This window comes from Perna viridis, chromosome 3, assembly GCF_037379345.1.
Source record: "Perna viridis isolate PV_CMFRI_1.1 ecotype Kerala chromosome 3, ASM3737934v1, whole genome shotgun sequence".
Lineage (NCBI taxonomy): Eukaryota > Metazoa > Mollusca > Bivalvia > Mytilida > Mytilidae > Perna > Perna viridis.
In genome coordinates this window covers 16,531,698-16,547,952 of record NC_142447.1, presented here as the reverse complement: position 1 = coordinate 16,547,952, position 16,255 = coordinate 16,531,698, and the positions used below count along the sequence as shown (strand labels likewise).

The window sequence follows — 16,255 nt, the reverse complement described above, 5'->3', positions numbered from 1 at the left end:
AAGAACGATTTTCAGTACTATTTTGTTTTCACAAACTTTCCTACAGTTTTCAAATATATATCACCAAATAAAACATTGTTGCCATTTTTCGATTAGAATTTATTTTAACTGTTTGAAGGTTTAGAATTCTAATGGCAAAAATTTTGACAAGAGGGTTCGTGAACGAAATAAATCACTCTTTTATTCACTACAGCACCTAAAAAAAGAATTTGCCAAGTATTCAAACAGGGGCAACAAAACTGCGTTTGCAGTCTTTTGACTGAACTTAGTCATTTTGAAAGATAATTTTCTATCTTCCCTTAATTAACAATGACCCGTAAGTATGAAAAAAACAAGCGTATAATTATGGTCGACGCTTTAAACATTAGACGATGACAAAGTATTGCGAAATAAATGTAAACAATCATGCAAACTTTTTAAAAGGTTCCACTATATAGATAGGTGACTGCAGATAACTTATTGACAATTTGTGGAATTAAAGCTAAATGTATATTGAGACACTTTTGCAAATAAATCCAACATTTTTTCGGTATGGTCTACAATGTGTAACCCGTACCAACTTTTCCCCGTAGTACCCAAATAATGTTTTGCTAAAATATTCATTCTTATGGTATGTTAAAAACTGAAAATTGCATGAGAAAAAGTCTGTTTCAATTCATTTCTCATCAAGAAAATGATGTATATTCTTCTGATATTTCTTGAACCTTAAGACTTTGGATAAAGCTTTGAAAAAATTGATATTGTTTTAAATAAGAAGTGATTGAGTTTGATTTCCGCACCGTACCTAGCGTCAATCCTTGTACCAGCAAAGCATGGATACGATCTTATCCAGAATGAAAAACAAAGTCTCATAAACAGGGTCTGATGTGATTTTAATTTATTGTCAATGGAAATTTTGATAATATTATACTGTTCTAATGTCAAATACGCATTGAATTAGCAAAGATAACAAAAATACCTGACTTTGATTTTCGGGTATGGGAATTTTGGGTTACACGTTTTAGACCTTTCGGAAACAGAAATTTGAATAAAATCATTTTTTTTTGACGAACATTTCACAAATCATTATTTCTAGCCTTACCATCATGTCATTTTGCAAATGTATACCAACTTTCAGCTGGAAATAACAAGTAATAATGAAGAAATTGTCAAAATAGTATTTGGGTACGGGGAAAAGTTGGTATGGGTACGGGTTACACATTTTAGACCATACCATTTTTTTTCCTGTAAAAAAACATATTTTTCATATTCTTACATTATAGAGATCCATGAAAAAAAGATAGATATTCTCTTCTATTTTGTCATGAAAATCTGTAGCCATGGTAACATAAAAAAATATATATCAGTTTCATAACAAATTTTTGGTGTTTTCCTAAAATTTATTGTCAAAAAACAGGTTTTCTAAAATATCAGGCACTATAAAACTGCCAAAAAATGAAGGGCTTGGTTTCATTGTTAAAAAGAAATAAATAATAAGTGTACCTTGTATGCTCTTTTGTTCATGATTTTAAATTTGAAAAGTTCTTATGAAATTTTGCATTTTTGTAAAACAGCCTGTTGGTGCAGGGAAGAGAACCTAATCTGGCAAGGACCTGAATCTTTCCGGATAGCTTAAAGCATGCGTATAACACATCTTCACAAGTATTGCATTGTTTTATGTACGAATGCTCTACTACCCACAATCAATATTTCCACCAAGTTTCACCTTTTATTTTTAAGTTTAACAAAATTACATGTAGATCTTGCCAATTTGTGTACATTTTGTACTAATCAGTGCACTTCAATCCCATCTGTATAAAGCAACCTAATACATGTACCATACACCAAACTTAAGTTAATTTGTTTTGAGGGACAGAGGAAATAACATTCAATACTTTAATCCCTTTGCAGTTTTGGGATTCAGTGTCTGGAAATGTTATCTGGTTCACCCACTCTGACATTTGCATCTTGAAAGTGTGGCTGTGTAGACAGCTATTAACACCTTTTGTCAGATTTATGGCTCTTTTAATTATCAAAATAATAATGAAACATGAAAAGGAACAAGTGCATTTTAGGTTCAGTTAAAAAAGGCAGAACCGGTTGGACAAGGGCAAGAATGGTGTGGTACCCTTCTGAATTGGGCTAACAAGGCCACTGTATACATATAAAACAGTGCAGAAAGAGACTTACATGTACATATGTACATGTACATGCATAATGACTGAACACTGACATACATGTAATGGTGTACCACTTATAAACATATTCAATTTGTTTGATCCACTAGATGTTAATTTTGGAAGGAAGAAAAGATGTGGCAAAATTCAACATCTAAACATTTTCATTCTATGTAATAGACAAGTTGAATACATTTAGTTGGTCTACTAAAACTGTGTTTAGAAAATCTGTCGACATGTACATTTGTAGGATAAATTCAAATGGGGAAAAAACCTGTTGTTTATTATTCTATAAATGGATTGGTTAATCAATTCATGTAATGATGTAATTTGCTTATTAAAGTTATTTTTTATAGAACAAATCAACATTGAAAAACATTAATTCAAATTGACTAACACATTTGTATGTTTTAGATAATAGGTTACTAGATACAATGTATAAACATTATTACTACATTGTACAAAACTCCATTTTATTGTACATCATACATGTACATGTATAAATTCAAATATTGACCTTAAAGTTTATTTTTTGCATTCTGTCATTCTTCGAAATTTTGTCCAAACTACATCCCAAGATTCAGTTGATCTTGACATCCATTAAATCATTATGATTAATGAAAAGCAAAATTGACTGAAATCTGGATAACATAAATTAAAAAAAAAAGGTGTTACAGTTTAATGACAGACAGAGTCTGAATGACTTCTTAATGCAATGAACCATTTTCGTTTCCCCAGCACTAGTAATAACTTTACACATATAAGATGGCTGTTTGGAAGTCTTGAAACCACAAGGTTCCTGCAGAATTCAAATAACCAATGTACATGTAGGAAAAAAGTGATTAACAATGTGTACTTATACAACAACTATACTTGTTCAGTACATTTGGAAAACTTGCACTGCTTGCTCAACTTTTGATTGAATCTACATGTACAAAATGTGCATGTTAAAAGTTTACCAGTCAATATATGCAATATACATTGTACATTTTACATTATACATTTTACAGGAGGAAATCAGAGAGAGCTTGCCCGTGCAAAGGCAGCGAAAAAACAGAAAGAGCAGTCGAAAAGTACGAAAGTTTCAGATAAAGGTGCTAATAAAGGCTTGACTTTGGAGGAGCGCAGACACAGGTAAATACCATGGTAAAGTTTTAAAAGATTCCAAGTATATGAACTTCGTGTTATTCTTATTTTTTACCTGTGTCACCAACATTGAAAGCAGTTCTAATGACTGCTCAACTACATTCATCTGTCTCACTCATAGGGTACCTACTTTGTGTAATCTGTAACTCAAAGGGAATTAAGCCAAAATAATCCAAACTTTGCATGAAGTTTATCATGTTTGTATACATTTCATACATATTAGTTTAAACATATTTTATTTCAAAGAATACATCTATATATGAGATGACGATATTATAATACAACACAAGGATTTAGAAACAAGCTGAAGCTTATGGTAATCCCGTGAACTTTTTAAAATATGTTTACACGTTTAAGAATAAATCTGGACATATTGAAAACATGCTTCTCTTCTAATGGAGAAATTTGATTATTTTTTTTCAATTTGTTGTCACGTTTTGTTGTTAACTGTACCTGTAGAATTCAATAAGAATGGAACTATTATGTTTTTCGCAGTGTTTATATATTGAAATGTACGCTCATTTATTATGAAAAAATTTGACAAATATTGAATATGAATTTTCTACCTATTCAACTTGGCCATTTTTTTTTCAGCCTTATTTGCTACTCTCCTTGAGATGCTTAGGTTTCTGGCATGCAGAATATCTAGATGCATGCAATACACTTACCAAGTGCACAATTTACCAACACTTCTAATGTGTGCATAAATGATTGCTCCTATGGTGTGTTCAAACTTTTACTAGACAAACAATGAAAAATGATAATTATGTAAGAATTAAGTTGCACTCCAGCTAAGATTCGTGTAAAATGTGATTCATGGGTTAAAAGCCTACATATTTTTGTTTTTGATATTTTGTTTAAATTGCCATAGTAAACAGAAATGAACATTCAAATTTCCATATAACCTGTGTTCTTAGGAGATAAAAATTATATAGAATGTGCTGTATATTTCAAAATTAAGGGAGATAACTCTGTAAATGACACTCAAATGCAATAGAATCTATTGGATTTTCAATGCTGATTATTTCCTAAGGGCAGGCAGATTGGAATGAATAATTACACATTTCATAGTATAGACCCATAAACAACTTGATTACAAAAATAAAAATATGTAGCCTTTTTCGGGGTGTATCACATTTTTCAGATTTTGCATGATTCTTACAAAGACAACTACTTAATTGAGAAAGAAACAAGAAAGTAAATATTTTATATAAACAGTATGGAAAAATAGTGATAAAAATACAATCATGAATGTATAAAAGTAATAGCTGAAAAAAAGCAAATAATTAGTTAAGAAAAATATTGTGTGTATAAACTAACGCTTATATCGTGGGTTTAAACATGTTCTCGTAATGTGCATTTAAATGAATGCTCCTGGTTGTGCATTTAAGCAAATGTGCATTACGTGCAACAAACTCTCCTATTGTGCATTGAGACGAACTATTCTATCGTGCATTTAAACAAATGTTAAAAGCTCGGACAGCAAACCTGTATGAGTGATGCACAAACATTATAATGAGTAACATGAATGTTTCTAAGAGTGTATGGTAAGACTTAATTAAGTATGTAGGCAATTTGTAACTAACACATTTAACTTCTAAAATGTTTTATCCATTAAGTCAAACCTGTCTTACTGACTACCTGTTTTCAGCAATAACCTGTTGGAGAAGGGGGTTATTTAAAATTTCAAATATCCCAATGTAGTGCCTTTTACAAAGTACATACATGTATGTATGTAAAAAAATAAAACTGTGTATGAAGATCACCTGCCTTATGTAAAAGTAATCAAGGGAACCATGATTATAGCGGTAATCAAAAGAATGTAATCCAGGGACAAAGACCAAACGTGGAAAACATACATACACAACAAAGAACATAAAGTAACTAAAATCATATATACATGTACAAAGTTACAAAAGCAAATGAGCAACTCAGGCTCCTCTAAAAACTGGGAGCATGGACCAGGTGCACTGGTAGGGTAAGTGTCCTCTGTTTTTATAGAAACACCCGCCGAGCTGCTCATAAAAAGTCAAGTCCGGGGTAGACAAACGAGGCAAGGAAAACTATGACCCGTTGAATAAATCAGTAACCAGGATTCCATTCTCATTTGGAAGGTCAATTAAAACAGGTTACATTGTATGCAAGATTTTTATGCACTAACAAATATACATGAACATGTATGAAAGTGATTCACATCCAGGCATGTCCAAAATTTGTATGTTTGTGAATATATTTTAGGGATGCAGAAATTATGAGAGCGAAACAAGAGAAGAAAGCTGCTGCTGCTGAGGGTGCCACAGGAGGGAAGTGATATTACTTCATGATGGTCAGAACAATAAACATTTGGACTAGATATTTTGTCAGTTTCTTTGTCATTTTATGTTTTATTTTTACTTTTTAATTGTGTACAAAAATGGTGTAATCCGTTTTGTTGCTTTTTATGTGTTAAGGAGTATTGATATTCTTATTATTTTTTCATTTCTTTTTTATTTGGTACTTACAAAACATTTTTTGCTTTAAGGGTGATAGACTTTTGTTTTTTTTTTTTTGTGAAGGAAATTGTCAAGAATGTTGAATTCAGGGCTTTATCATACTTGTATAACATTTTCTTTCCTTCTTCTTTTTTTTTGTTTAAAGTTATATTATGAACTATTATACTTAATTCTCATATTTATTCATTGGCTTCGGTATGATTATTGTACCAACATTTCAATAAACTTGATAGATCTTTGAATGTTCAAATGTTCAGATATTGTGTATGTTGTGTTACATGTAATATATAGCTGTTATTGTGAATTTTGTGATAACTTGCACGAAAGTTGGAATTTGAGGGACATTCTGGAAACATTATTTTATGCAACTGCTTATTATTGAATACAGATTTGCAGTGCCAGAAAAAGTAGAATAGGAGGGGGTTTGTAATGATGTTAAAATTGATTCATGTCAATAATAAGTATTCAATATTTTGAATAAAGATTTTCATCCATTCTATTAAAGTAGTTTGTTTTAATATATTGTGGCTGTGGTTGCTTGCCACTTTCATTCATACTCACTGACTGGGCAATAGCAAAAAAAAATGATTTCATTTTGTCCATGAGAGGTTCACTGAGAGAGGGTAAAACAATAGTTTTGTTGAATTTCACAAACATGTTTGACCATGTGTTTTAGGTAAAAAGGCGTACTTAATTTAAGCAAAGGTTTTTGTACTGTTATATATCGCCCAAAAAATACTGAAGTGTCAGCATTCAGTTGGATGATATCCAAAAACATGACCTAAACGTGAAAAGCAGAAACAGAGACTGAAGACATGAAATAGAGATGATCTGCATAACATAGTGTAGCAAACCAAATAAAAAGGTTACACTTAAAAACTGAAGATAAGAGAAAAAAGACGTCACAAAAAAACTAAAGCACCAGCAACAGATTTCCATAATGCCCCTTTATATCAGAGGATTTCAGCACTTACTTTTTAAATCAAGTTTTTGGAGAGTTACGTCAATTGAAAAGATTTTCTGTGACTTTATTTAGCCAGTTTTGACTATAATAGTCCTATGAATGCCATGTTGAAGAATGTTCGACAATTAATAATTTGAAGTGATCCTTATGAACAGGTCACTAATTTCAGCCAAATGACCCTTTGTAGTAGTCATTGCCCAGTAAATGCGAATTTACAACTTTGGAAAAACAAAAAAACAAATTGTACTCTATGGATGAATGAAGTTTCAAATATGCATCTAACTAAAGCTAGTCTATCATTTGTTCCAACTTGTATAATCTTAATCGCTTGAGATGATGTACTCCAGGTTTGGGTGGAACAATGGAATCCCAATTCACAATCGTCTCCCACTGGATTGATTGATATTAAAATTAGAATGTGGTTTATACTTTGTAAGGGGTTTTGGTTGCCATCCGATATGAACTCTCTGTCATATAATGGTATGGTGCCGTCGTTGGCGTCATCGTTGTAATCTGTGTGGTCATCATCTTTGCCGTCGTCTCTAGACACTTGGTTTTCTTGCAATAACTTAATACAGTGGGTTGATCTTTATTATTAAAACTTTTTAACAGCACAAAACCTGAAAATGAAGATCGGTATTGACTTAGGGGATTATGGCCCAACCGTTTTAGAACTAGGGGCAAAAAAATAAGGCTTTCATAGACTATTACTATATAACTCCAGTAAAAGCATTGGAATGTCTATGGTGATGTTCCACAATGGTCAGACTCGTATTGATATTTGGGTTGAGACTTGAACATTTTAGAAATTAGGGACCAGAAACATGCATTTTTCTGATGTCCAGACATACTATTAGTAAATCCTTATGAATCGCCTTGACATTGTATAACAAGATGTAATATAACCACCAAAGGAATTGGGGGTTAAGACTTGAACGTTTTTGGAATAAGGGACCAAAAAGGAGTTATTAATATGCAAAAAGGGGCGTGAAATAAGCAATTTCATTCTGTTCAAACAACTTGAGTAAAAAAGAATGGATCTCATATAAATTTGAATACCAGGTGCCATACCATGATTTTTGAGGTTGTCACTTGGGCCAAGTAAAATAAGGACCACAAAGGGGTCAGAAACAAGTAATGTGTTTAATTCATGGATAATAATTTGAGTAACAGGAAATGAATTGCTTTGAAATTGTAGTACAAGTGCCGTACCCTCTTAGGAAGGTTTTGATCGAATTTGATGGTTTCGACTTGAACCATTTAGGAATAAGGGGCAAAAAATTGACCATTTCGATTCTGGTCAAATTCTTATCCCGTGTCAAATAACCAATCATGATCAAAAGTTTGAATGATGGTCCATGGTTGCCCAAACTGTTTAGGGTTCGATCTCTGCAGTAGTATCTTGTTGCGCACTGCGTACATACAATAACATAACCCCCTTTTTACACAAGGCAAAGGGGGTTAAGTTACCGTATCTACGCACTGCGAAGTATTTCATTCACTGTGTAGAATTAATACCCTACCCGTGCACCTGGTCCATGCTCCTAGTTTTTAGTGGAGTCCGAATTGCTCATTTGCTTTTGTTACTTTGTATGTATGATTTTAGTTACTGTATGTTCTTTGTTGTGTATGTCTGTTTTCCATGTATGGTCTTTCTCCCTTGATTACATTCTTTTGATTATTGCTATAACCTTGGTTCCCTTGATTACTCTTTTTATATAAGATAGTAACAAAAGATCGTTCTTTGAATGAACCGGATATTAAAGTAATCATAGTTTGATAATTTATCTACTCATTCATTGCACAATGTACATTCATACAGTACGTTTTATCAAACATTTGGATTTTTTCAAATTGCATGTAGTGCTTTAACGAAGAGAAATCCATTTCACATTTTTTAGACTGTCGCAATGAAAGAATCTATAAATGCATGTAGTTACTGTATCAGCAATATTTAGCAGTTGTCTCATTTAACCATTTATTCTTTGTGCAGCTTATTCCCTTCTTGATTTACTTTATTCATACTTGTCATAAAAGAGATAATTTTTTATTTCATATCTTATATCTTGCCATCAGTTTACACAGTGTCCAACCTCTCGTATCTACATATCGATAACCATGTTATTCCCTTTATATGCTTTGATACCATCGTCTGCAACTACATTGAACTAATCTTTAAAGTGTGCTGTCTTTTTTCTTTTATACACTTTTCATGTTTTGCTAATTTTCAAATACAATGTCATCGTTTGATATATATGTAGCATCACGGTACTTATCTGCATTAATCGTGTTTGCATTCCTAGTTCTTTGAAAATCAACACAAAGTTTTTAATATACAGTTCGATTATAAGAAAAAAAAAAAGGGATTCGAATGGTAATGAAAATAGCACAATCCAAGGATAACGACAAGACAGGGGAAATGGAAACACAGAACAAAGAACATGACATTATCAAAGTAAAATCACATACATATCGAAACAAAAGTAATTGAGAAACATGAACTCCACTTAATGGGGTATTTTCGAGCATCTTAGTTCTAATTATATGACTCATGGAGTTAATTGCTTATTTTTTTATCAGAGAGATTTGGAAAGTGTGATGACTATACGATAGTTAAAAGGTTAAATGAAAAAAAAAAAAGATTTGCTGTCTTCTTCTAATGCATGCGTGAGTATCTTTAATATAAATCACTTTCAACTGAAGCAATTATTTATTGAGACGATTTTCATTTTTTATAAATATGGATATGTTAATGGGAACATTTTTGTCCATGAACAATAATTATAAGATAAAAAATAAGCGCCTCCCACCATTGGTTCCACTTGTTCACCGTTCCAAAGGATGTTTTTTTTAATAACTTTTTTCGGAGTTTCTTTGTTTTTATACGGCCGTCTAAGACGGAACGTATTATGGTATACCGTTGTCCGTTCGCCCGTCATCAACACTGCGGACAATAACTCAAAAACGCTTTCACCAACTTTTATAAAACTTCGATGAATTGTTCATATCTATGGACGTAAGCTTCTTTTCGATTTTTATAAATTTCAGATTTTTCGTTTCCGCGTAATGAATTTTTATACTTAAAAAAGGGGGATTTTCAAGTTTTCGGACAATAAATAAAAAACACTTTAACTAACGTGTATGAAACTTTGATGAATTATTCATATCAATTGACATAAGCTTCCTTTCGATTTTATAAATTTCAGATTTTTCGTTTCCGTGTTATAAATTTTTATACTTAAAAAAGGCGATTTTCAAGTTTTCGGACAATAACTCAAAACACTTTCACTTACTTTTATAAAACTTCGGTGAATTATTCATATCTATTGAAGTAAGCTCCCTTCCGATTAGTATAAATGTTAAAATTTACGTTTCTGTGTTATGAAGTTTTACTCTTTAATAAAAGGCGGAAACGATCAAGGACATTTATTCTTTGAAAAAAATGTTGAAAACAGACTATTTTTTTTTTATGATAATGCCAATTTTTGCGTGCATTTTTATTTACTTTTTTTGGAGGGGGAGGGGCTGGTTATTTGACGGGCTCACAATAATTCTAGTTGATCATATAAACTCATTAAGAGCATAAGGACAAGTTAAAAGGGCAGCGGGCATATTATGCGCTTAAAGCGGAGCTCTTTACTAATTATACCATGTTGCATCTTTGTTCTACCTCAACATAAGACAAACTCATTGATGACTTTTGTTCTTCGTAGATTTTTAGATTAATGTAGACAACCATTTTGTAATTAAGGTGATTTTTTTTTTGAATATCACAGGAGACCCATGGCATAACTTCCATTACTTCATATATAGACTCTGAAGCAAAGGTAATATGAAAAAGCCTTGTCCTTCTCGTTAATTCCTCTCTTACTGTGAAAGTACCTTTATTCGTGGATACCGATTTTCGTGGATAGGGGAAGAAACGCAAGTTCGTGGATTCCTGAATTCGTGGTTTTCAGGTTTTCAGGGTACAAATCAATGGAATTTTCTTTTTCGTTGGTAACCAAATTTCGTGGTTTGGCCTACACACGAAAACCACGAAAATTAGTACCCCACGAACAAGAGTACTTTCACAGTATGACATTTATATTTTTAACATTTTGTCCGCGGATATGTAACAATTTGCATTATTGTTCCTGCAGAAAAAAAATCCAAATCGTAAGCAATATTGAATAAGAGAAGCTAAATTAATCGTAATTTTTAAGCGCTAGAATAACGCAACTATGACATTGATATTTGATTGTCTTCATTTAGATCAGTTTGATGTTTTAAATTGTGTCTTTCAATTTTTTATGATTCTTTTTGTCGATACTTTATATGACGGATTGTCCTTTAATAGCAAAAATGACTTTATTAAGAAATCTATTGGAATTCAAAGTTAATGTTTGTTCTTGACTGGGACATTTGATTATTATTTCGATGTTATTAAAGAAAAATGCCGAAAGTAATAGACATAGGATATATAAAACAAAACCTTCATTAATTTCGATATTACATGTACATACATGTAGGTACATTGGAACTGCACTAAAATTTATGAAATATATATCAATTAGGAATGATTGTTTTAACCCTTCCAGTGCGACGGAATTTACGCGGAAGTATTCGTTCGGTGCCAAGCCTGTTTTTTTTTCAGAAAGTTTTGAGTGTCATGGACTTCCGATTTGATCTTTCCAGTCAAAACTTTTATCACTGGTGGTATATACTTGTAACCAAAACTCCCACCCAATTGCTTTTCATATGTATTGCAGGTGAGATATTAAAAAAAGCAGTTTCTCTATAGTAACCAATCTCCGAAACTAACGTCCTTGTATCTCCTACGTCAAACAAATAGGGACAAAGGAGCTACCAACATCTGCTTCGGAGATTGTATAGTAACTTGACGGTCCTCAATATAGCTACAGGGGCTCGGTGAAATGTATTTTTAGTAACATATATGCTCGTTAGGCAATGTCAACATAGTTTTTTTCCGATGTTCCCATTGCCTAGCGAGCATATATTTTACTAAAAATACATTTCACCAAGCCCCTGTGAATATAGCCTGTGAAGGGAAAGAGGAATAACAGAAGAAAATACATAACAAACAAACAAACACGAATAGAAATATAGAACACTAACACAATTAAGAAGATACGTATACGGTAAAAAATATTATAAAAGGTTATCGGATTGAAGTATTAAACGGGTAAGTTTGTACACACAGAGATCTATATGGTACTCCCATACCTGTACATAGGTACAGTTAAGGTGATAGAATTATAATTTGTTCCCTACCAAGCCCCAAACAGCGACGTACATTTGTGTCCTCTCCTACAAACAAATTTTAAAAAATCATCAGTCGTTTGACAATTGAATAAAGTCGTGTGAAATCATTCTCTTTTCCTCGACTTTGCAAGATTCTTTAGAGTGAATTTCGAACGTCAGACGCTGTTCGGAGCTTGGAGTTTTTTGTGTTTAGGGGGTTAATCAGAATTTTTCACTTGAACGCATCAAAACAAATTTTGTTTGTACATTAACTTATATTTTAGTGTAAGTTTTTGTAAGAATCAGGCAAAATGAGAAAATCAGAAACATGAATGTCAAAAACCCACCGATCTGACAATAGAATATCACTCAATGATGCTTTCTCTCTTTGAACAGACCATTATTTACTCAGAAATTTCTCAATGGATTATGTTAGAAAAATAAGTAGTCCATGGGCTGGGAGTGTCCACAGTGCACCCCCACTCATCAACTTCATGGTGATTTTAAGTACCTTTATACCTCCCATCACCGAATCAATTTGTCACCAAAGAATATTATCGCTATTTTGTTAAAACTTCCTTTAATCTTGCTATACGATAATTTTCAATCTCACGCCAGTTGAGTGAGAATGAAAACTATCTCTAGTTTCTTTGTGCTCGCGTGACATACAAGCAACAGCGTAGGAATATTTGACGACCCAAATAACCGTCTGTTTGTTTACTGTGTATGCAATAATGCCTGATTTGTGGTAATATTTTCTAGTCTACAATGGAAAATGATAAAATACAATAACTTATCCGATTAGAATGAATAAATCCCAAAATTTCTTCAAAAATTTTAAACGCGACTGACATAGTTAACCGAATTATTTTATTTTCAAATGACGTGTATTACAGCTGCACAACATACGTGACATTACGCAGCACGTCGCCGAAAGATAGTCCCGAAAGGGAACTTTGCAGCGCTAATAAACTTTACATATTTAGGTCAGGAAAACTGAAAATAAAAGAAAACTAATACTTTACACTTCAGCAAAACAGCAATAAACTGATTTTTTAAAAAGCGAAAAAAAAAAAAAAAAATTCAACACGAGGAGTTCCTCATGCTCATGTCGTCTCGCGGCAAAGCCGCTCGACGAGATAAGCATGAGAAACTCCCTCTCGTTGAAAAAAAAATATCAAATAATCTAATATTCTCGGATTATTTTTCAATATAAGCCTATATTTGTACACCACTGGGTCAAAAAGCCAAGGTTTTTGTGACTCAATTGTTTGAGCGTCTAAGCCTTACTGGAATGGCATATGTGAAAAAATTTAGGTATATCATGTAGCCACATGTCTCCGCTTTGTAATGTTACTAAGAAAGTTGCGGTTACACTTAGGTGTATGGGGTAAAATGAATTAAATATACCCCTACCCCGCCGAAAAATCGCCTAAATTGACATATTTTCCAATGTCAAAACCCCTAGAGTATTAATGCTTCAGTAAAAAATAGTTTATTTGGTATTTTCGGCTTAGTATTATCACAATTTATATTTCTTGGGTTCCCTTGATGAATGTTGCTGATTTTCGTAGTCAGAATTTAGCAAAATATGCAAAAATGGGATTTCCGATTTTTCGGCCAAAAGTTATATAAATTCGACCCTACAAGTTATTGCCCAAACTAAAACGTCTCAAATTTGGTATCATTCGATAGATAATTTATTTTTCTACATCAATAAACCACGTAAAACTAATTTTGAAGAGAAGAAAAAAAAATAATGAAAATATTACCCCTACCTTTAGAAAACTGGTCTCAGTATCAAACAGAATTATCATTCACATCATACTGACATTGTAGAACTCATATTTTAGACATTCATAATTAAGACAATAATGATGTACCAAACATATCTAATCAATTCAGACACTTAGATTTTCCTTTTGGGGTGACAATTACTATAAAATCGGAAAAAAGGGAATTTTCAGAATTTCAGAATTTTCTTCTTTATCACCCGATATTATCTTTTGTTCAGATTACCGTAATTTAAACAAGCTTGTGTGTGATACAGTACATTAATATAGTGTCGTATCTTCAAAATGAGCACAAGTAATGTAATGAATATTTGAACTTTTTCAAGTCAAGTTAGGTAGAAAATTGCCACCCCTACCCATGAAAAAATGCCTCAGCATGAACTAAAATGTTAATTTTTGGCATATGAATGGTGTACACTAAACATGTTTGGTACTGTTGTTTTAAAAGATCGATGTATTCAACGTATTTTCTCATCTAAGCTTTCTAATGAGCTAAGGCAATGCATACTTTAACTTTAGGCGAAAGAATGGTACCCCATACCCACTAAAATTTCGGTGAAAAACGAAGAATTCGTATGTGGTAGAATGCATTTTTTAAATGGTGTTGGATACATGTATGCCAATCATTCATCGTAGTTGCTTTTTTGAAACCATAATTTCGCTTGACAATGTAATTGATACAAGAAGACCTCCATAATAAATACCAGACAGACATTCTGTACAGTTCGGGTATGCTATAAATGATCAAATATGGAAGAAAATATAAAAATCTGAAAGTTCCCTATTTTATGAAAAACTCATTATTGTCAGCTTGAAACTGAAAATAACTCCCTTGAAATGAGATGATATGTTGGATATATTAATAATTAAAACACTAGTTCCCAACATGTCTTTTTTACATCGATTATGTGCTAAAAATTAACATTATGGTTCACGTTTAGGTATTCTTTTCATGTGCGGGGTGGCAAATTTTCATCTAATTGGACTTGGAAAAGTTCAAATATTTACTGCTCGAGCTTATTACAAAGCTAAGACGCTATATAATTGTATTTAAATATACAAAAACATATTTGAAGTACGGTATTTGAAAAATGCCAATTATAGGTGAAATGGAAGAAAAAATGAATGTCCGAAAATTCCCCTTTTTATTAAAAACTCATTATTGTTGCATTGAAAGTGAAAAATAAGTGCCTGAAAGGAGAATATATATCAATAATTCAAATAATAATACCCCACATGTATATTGTGCACCGTTTATATATCAATAATTAGCCATTGAGTTCTTGTTGAGGTATTTTTTTCATGGGTAGGGTAGCAATTTTTCACCTTACTCGACTTAGAAAAGTTCAAATATTTATTACTTGGGCTCATGTTGAATCTAAGACACTATATTAATGTACTGTATCAAACAAAAGCTAAGCTTGATTAAACTACGGTATTCTGAAAAAAGGGAAATAACGGGTGATAAAGAAGAAATTCTGAAAGTCTGAAAATTCCCCTTTCTACGATTTTATAGTAATTGTTATCCCAAAAAGAAAATCTAAGCACATGAATTGATCAGATATATTGGGAACATCATTATCTTAATTATGAATGATTGAAATATGACATTTATGGTGTTGGTATGCTGTGAAAGAGAATTATATTTGATACTGAGACCAGTTTTCTAGGGGTAGGGATAATATTTTAAACATTTTTTGAAAATCTGTTTTTTTTTAAAATTAGTTTTTCATGGTTTATTTATGTAGAAAATCAAATTATCTATCAAATGATAACAAACTAGAGACGTTTTAGTTGTGCAATAACTTGTAGAGTCGAATTTATGTGACTTTTGACCGAAAAATCGAAAATCCCATTTTTCGCTTTTTTGTTTTTTTGTTTTTTTTTATATATAAATTCTGACTACGAAAACCGCCAAATTTCATCAAAAGAACCCCAGAAGTAAAACTTGTGATAATATTAAACGGACGATACCAAATAAACCATTTTTTACTGAAGCATAAATACTCTAGGCTTTTTGACATTGAAAAATGTGTCAATTTAAGCGATTTTTTTGGCGGGGTATGGGTATATTTATTTCATTTTATCGTGCAACCATAAGTGATACCGCATCTTTCTTGGTAGCATTATAAAGCTGAGACATGGGGCTACATGATAATACATATATGTGTCTGTTTACTTCGTTTTATAGAAAGATGAAGTTCGTAGAATAAAAAAAAACTTTAAAAAATGATATTTGCCTCAACAAAGTATAAAAAGTAGTAAAAAAATACAAAAATGGTTCAGTTTATTTTTTTGTGACAAAAAGATTCGTAAATGGGCGGTATAAGGGTACCTAAAAATCATATTTGTGTTGATGATTGGGGGATGCACGGGGGTTATCACAGCCCAAGTACTAAATGTTTTTGACAGAGTTAGCTGTCATTTTCCAAGCTTTTCATTGAAATCATAACTTAAGTG

General features: G+C 32.1%; 1 protein-coding gene across 1 annotated transcript; it reads left to right on the top strand.

Moving 5' to 3' along the window:
- Positions 1-174: 174 nt before the first annotated feature.
- On the top strand, positions 175-6,298 carry LOC148621200 (putative SERF-like protein). The gene is made up of 3 exons (XM_088575319.1): positions 175-316; positions 3,167-3,290; positions 5,541-6,298. The coding sequence occupies exons 1-3, from the start codon at positions 310-312 to the stop codon at positions 5,611-5,613; spliced, it is 204 nt and encodes a 67-aa protein (XP_088431445.1). The 5' UTR covers positions 175-309; the 3' UTR covers positions 5,614-6,298.
- Positions 6,299-16,255: the final 9,957 nt, after the last annotated feature.

What these genes read in the sequence shown, in the direction of transcription:
- LOC148621200 (XM_088575319.1), top strand. An exon ending in TTGGAGGAGCGCAGACACAG is followed by an intron (nt 3,291 to 5,540) that starts GTAAATACCATG and finishes AATATATTTTAG; the next exon opens with GGATGCAGAAATTATGAGAG.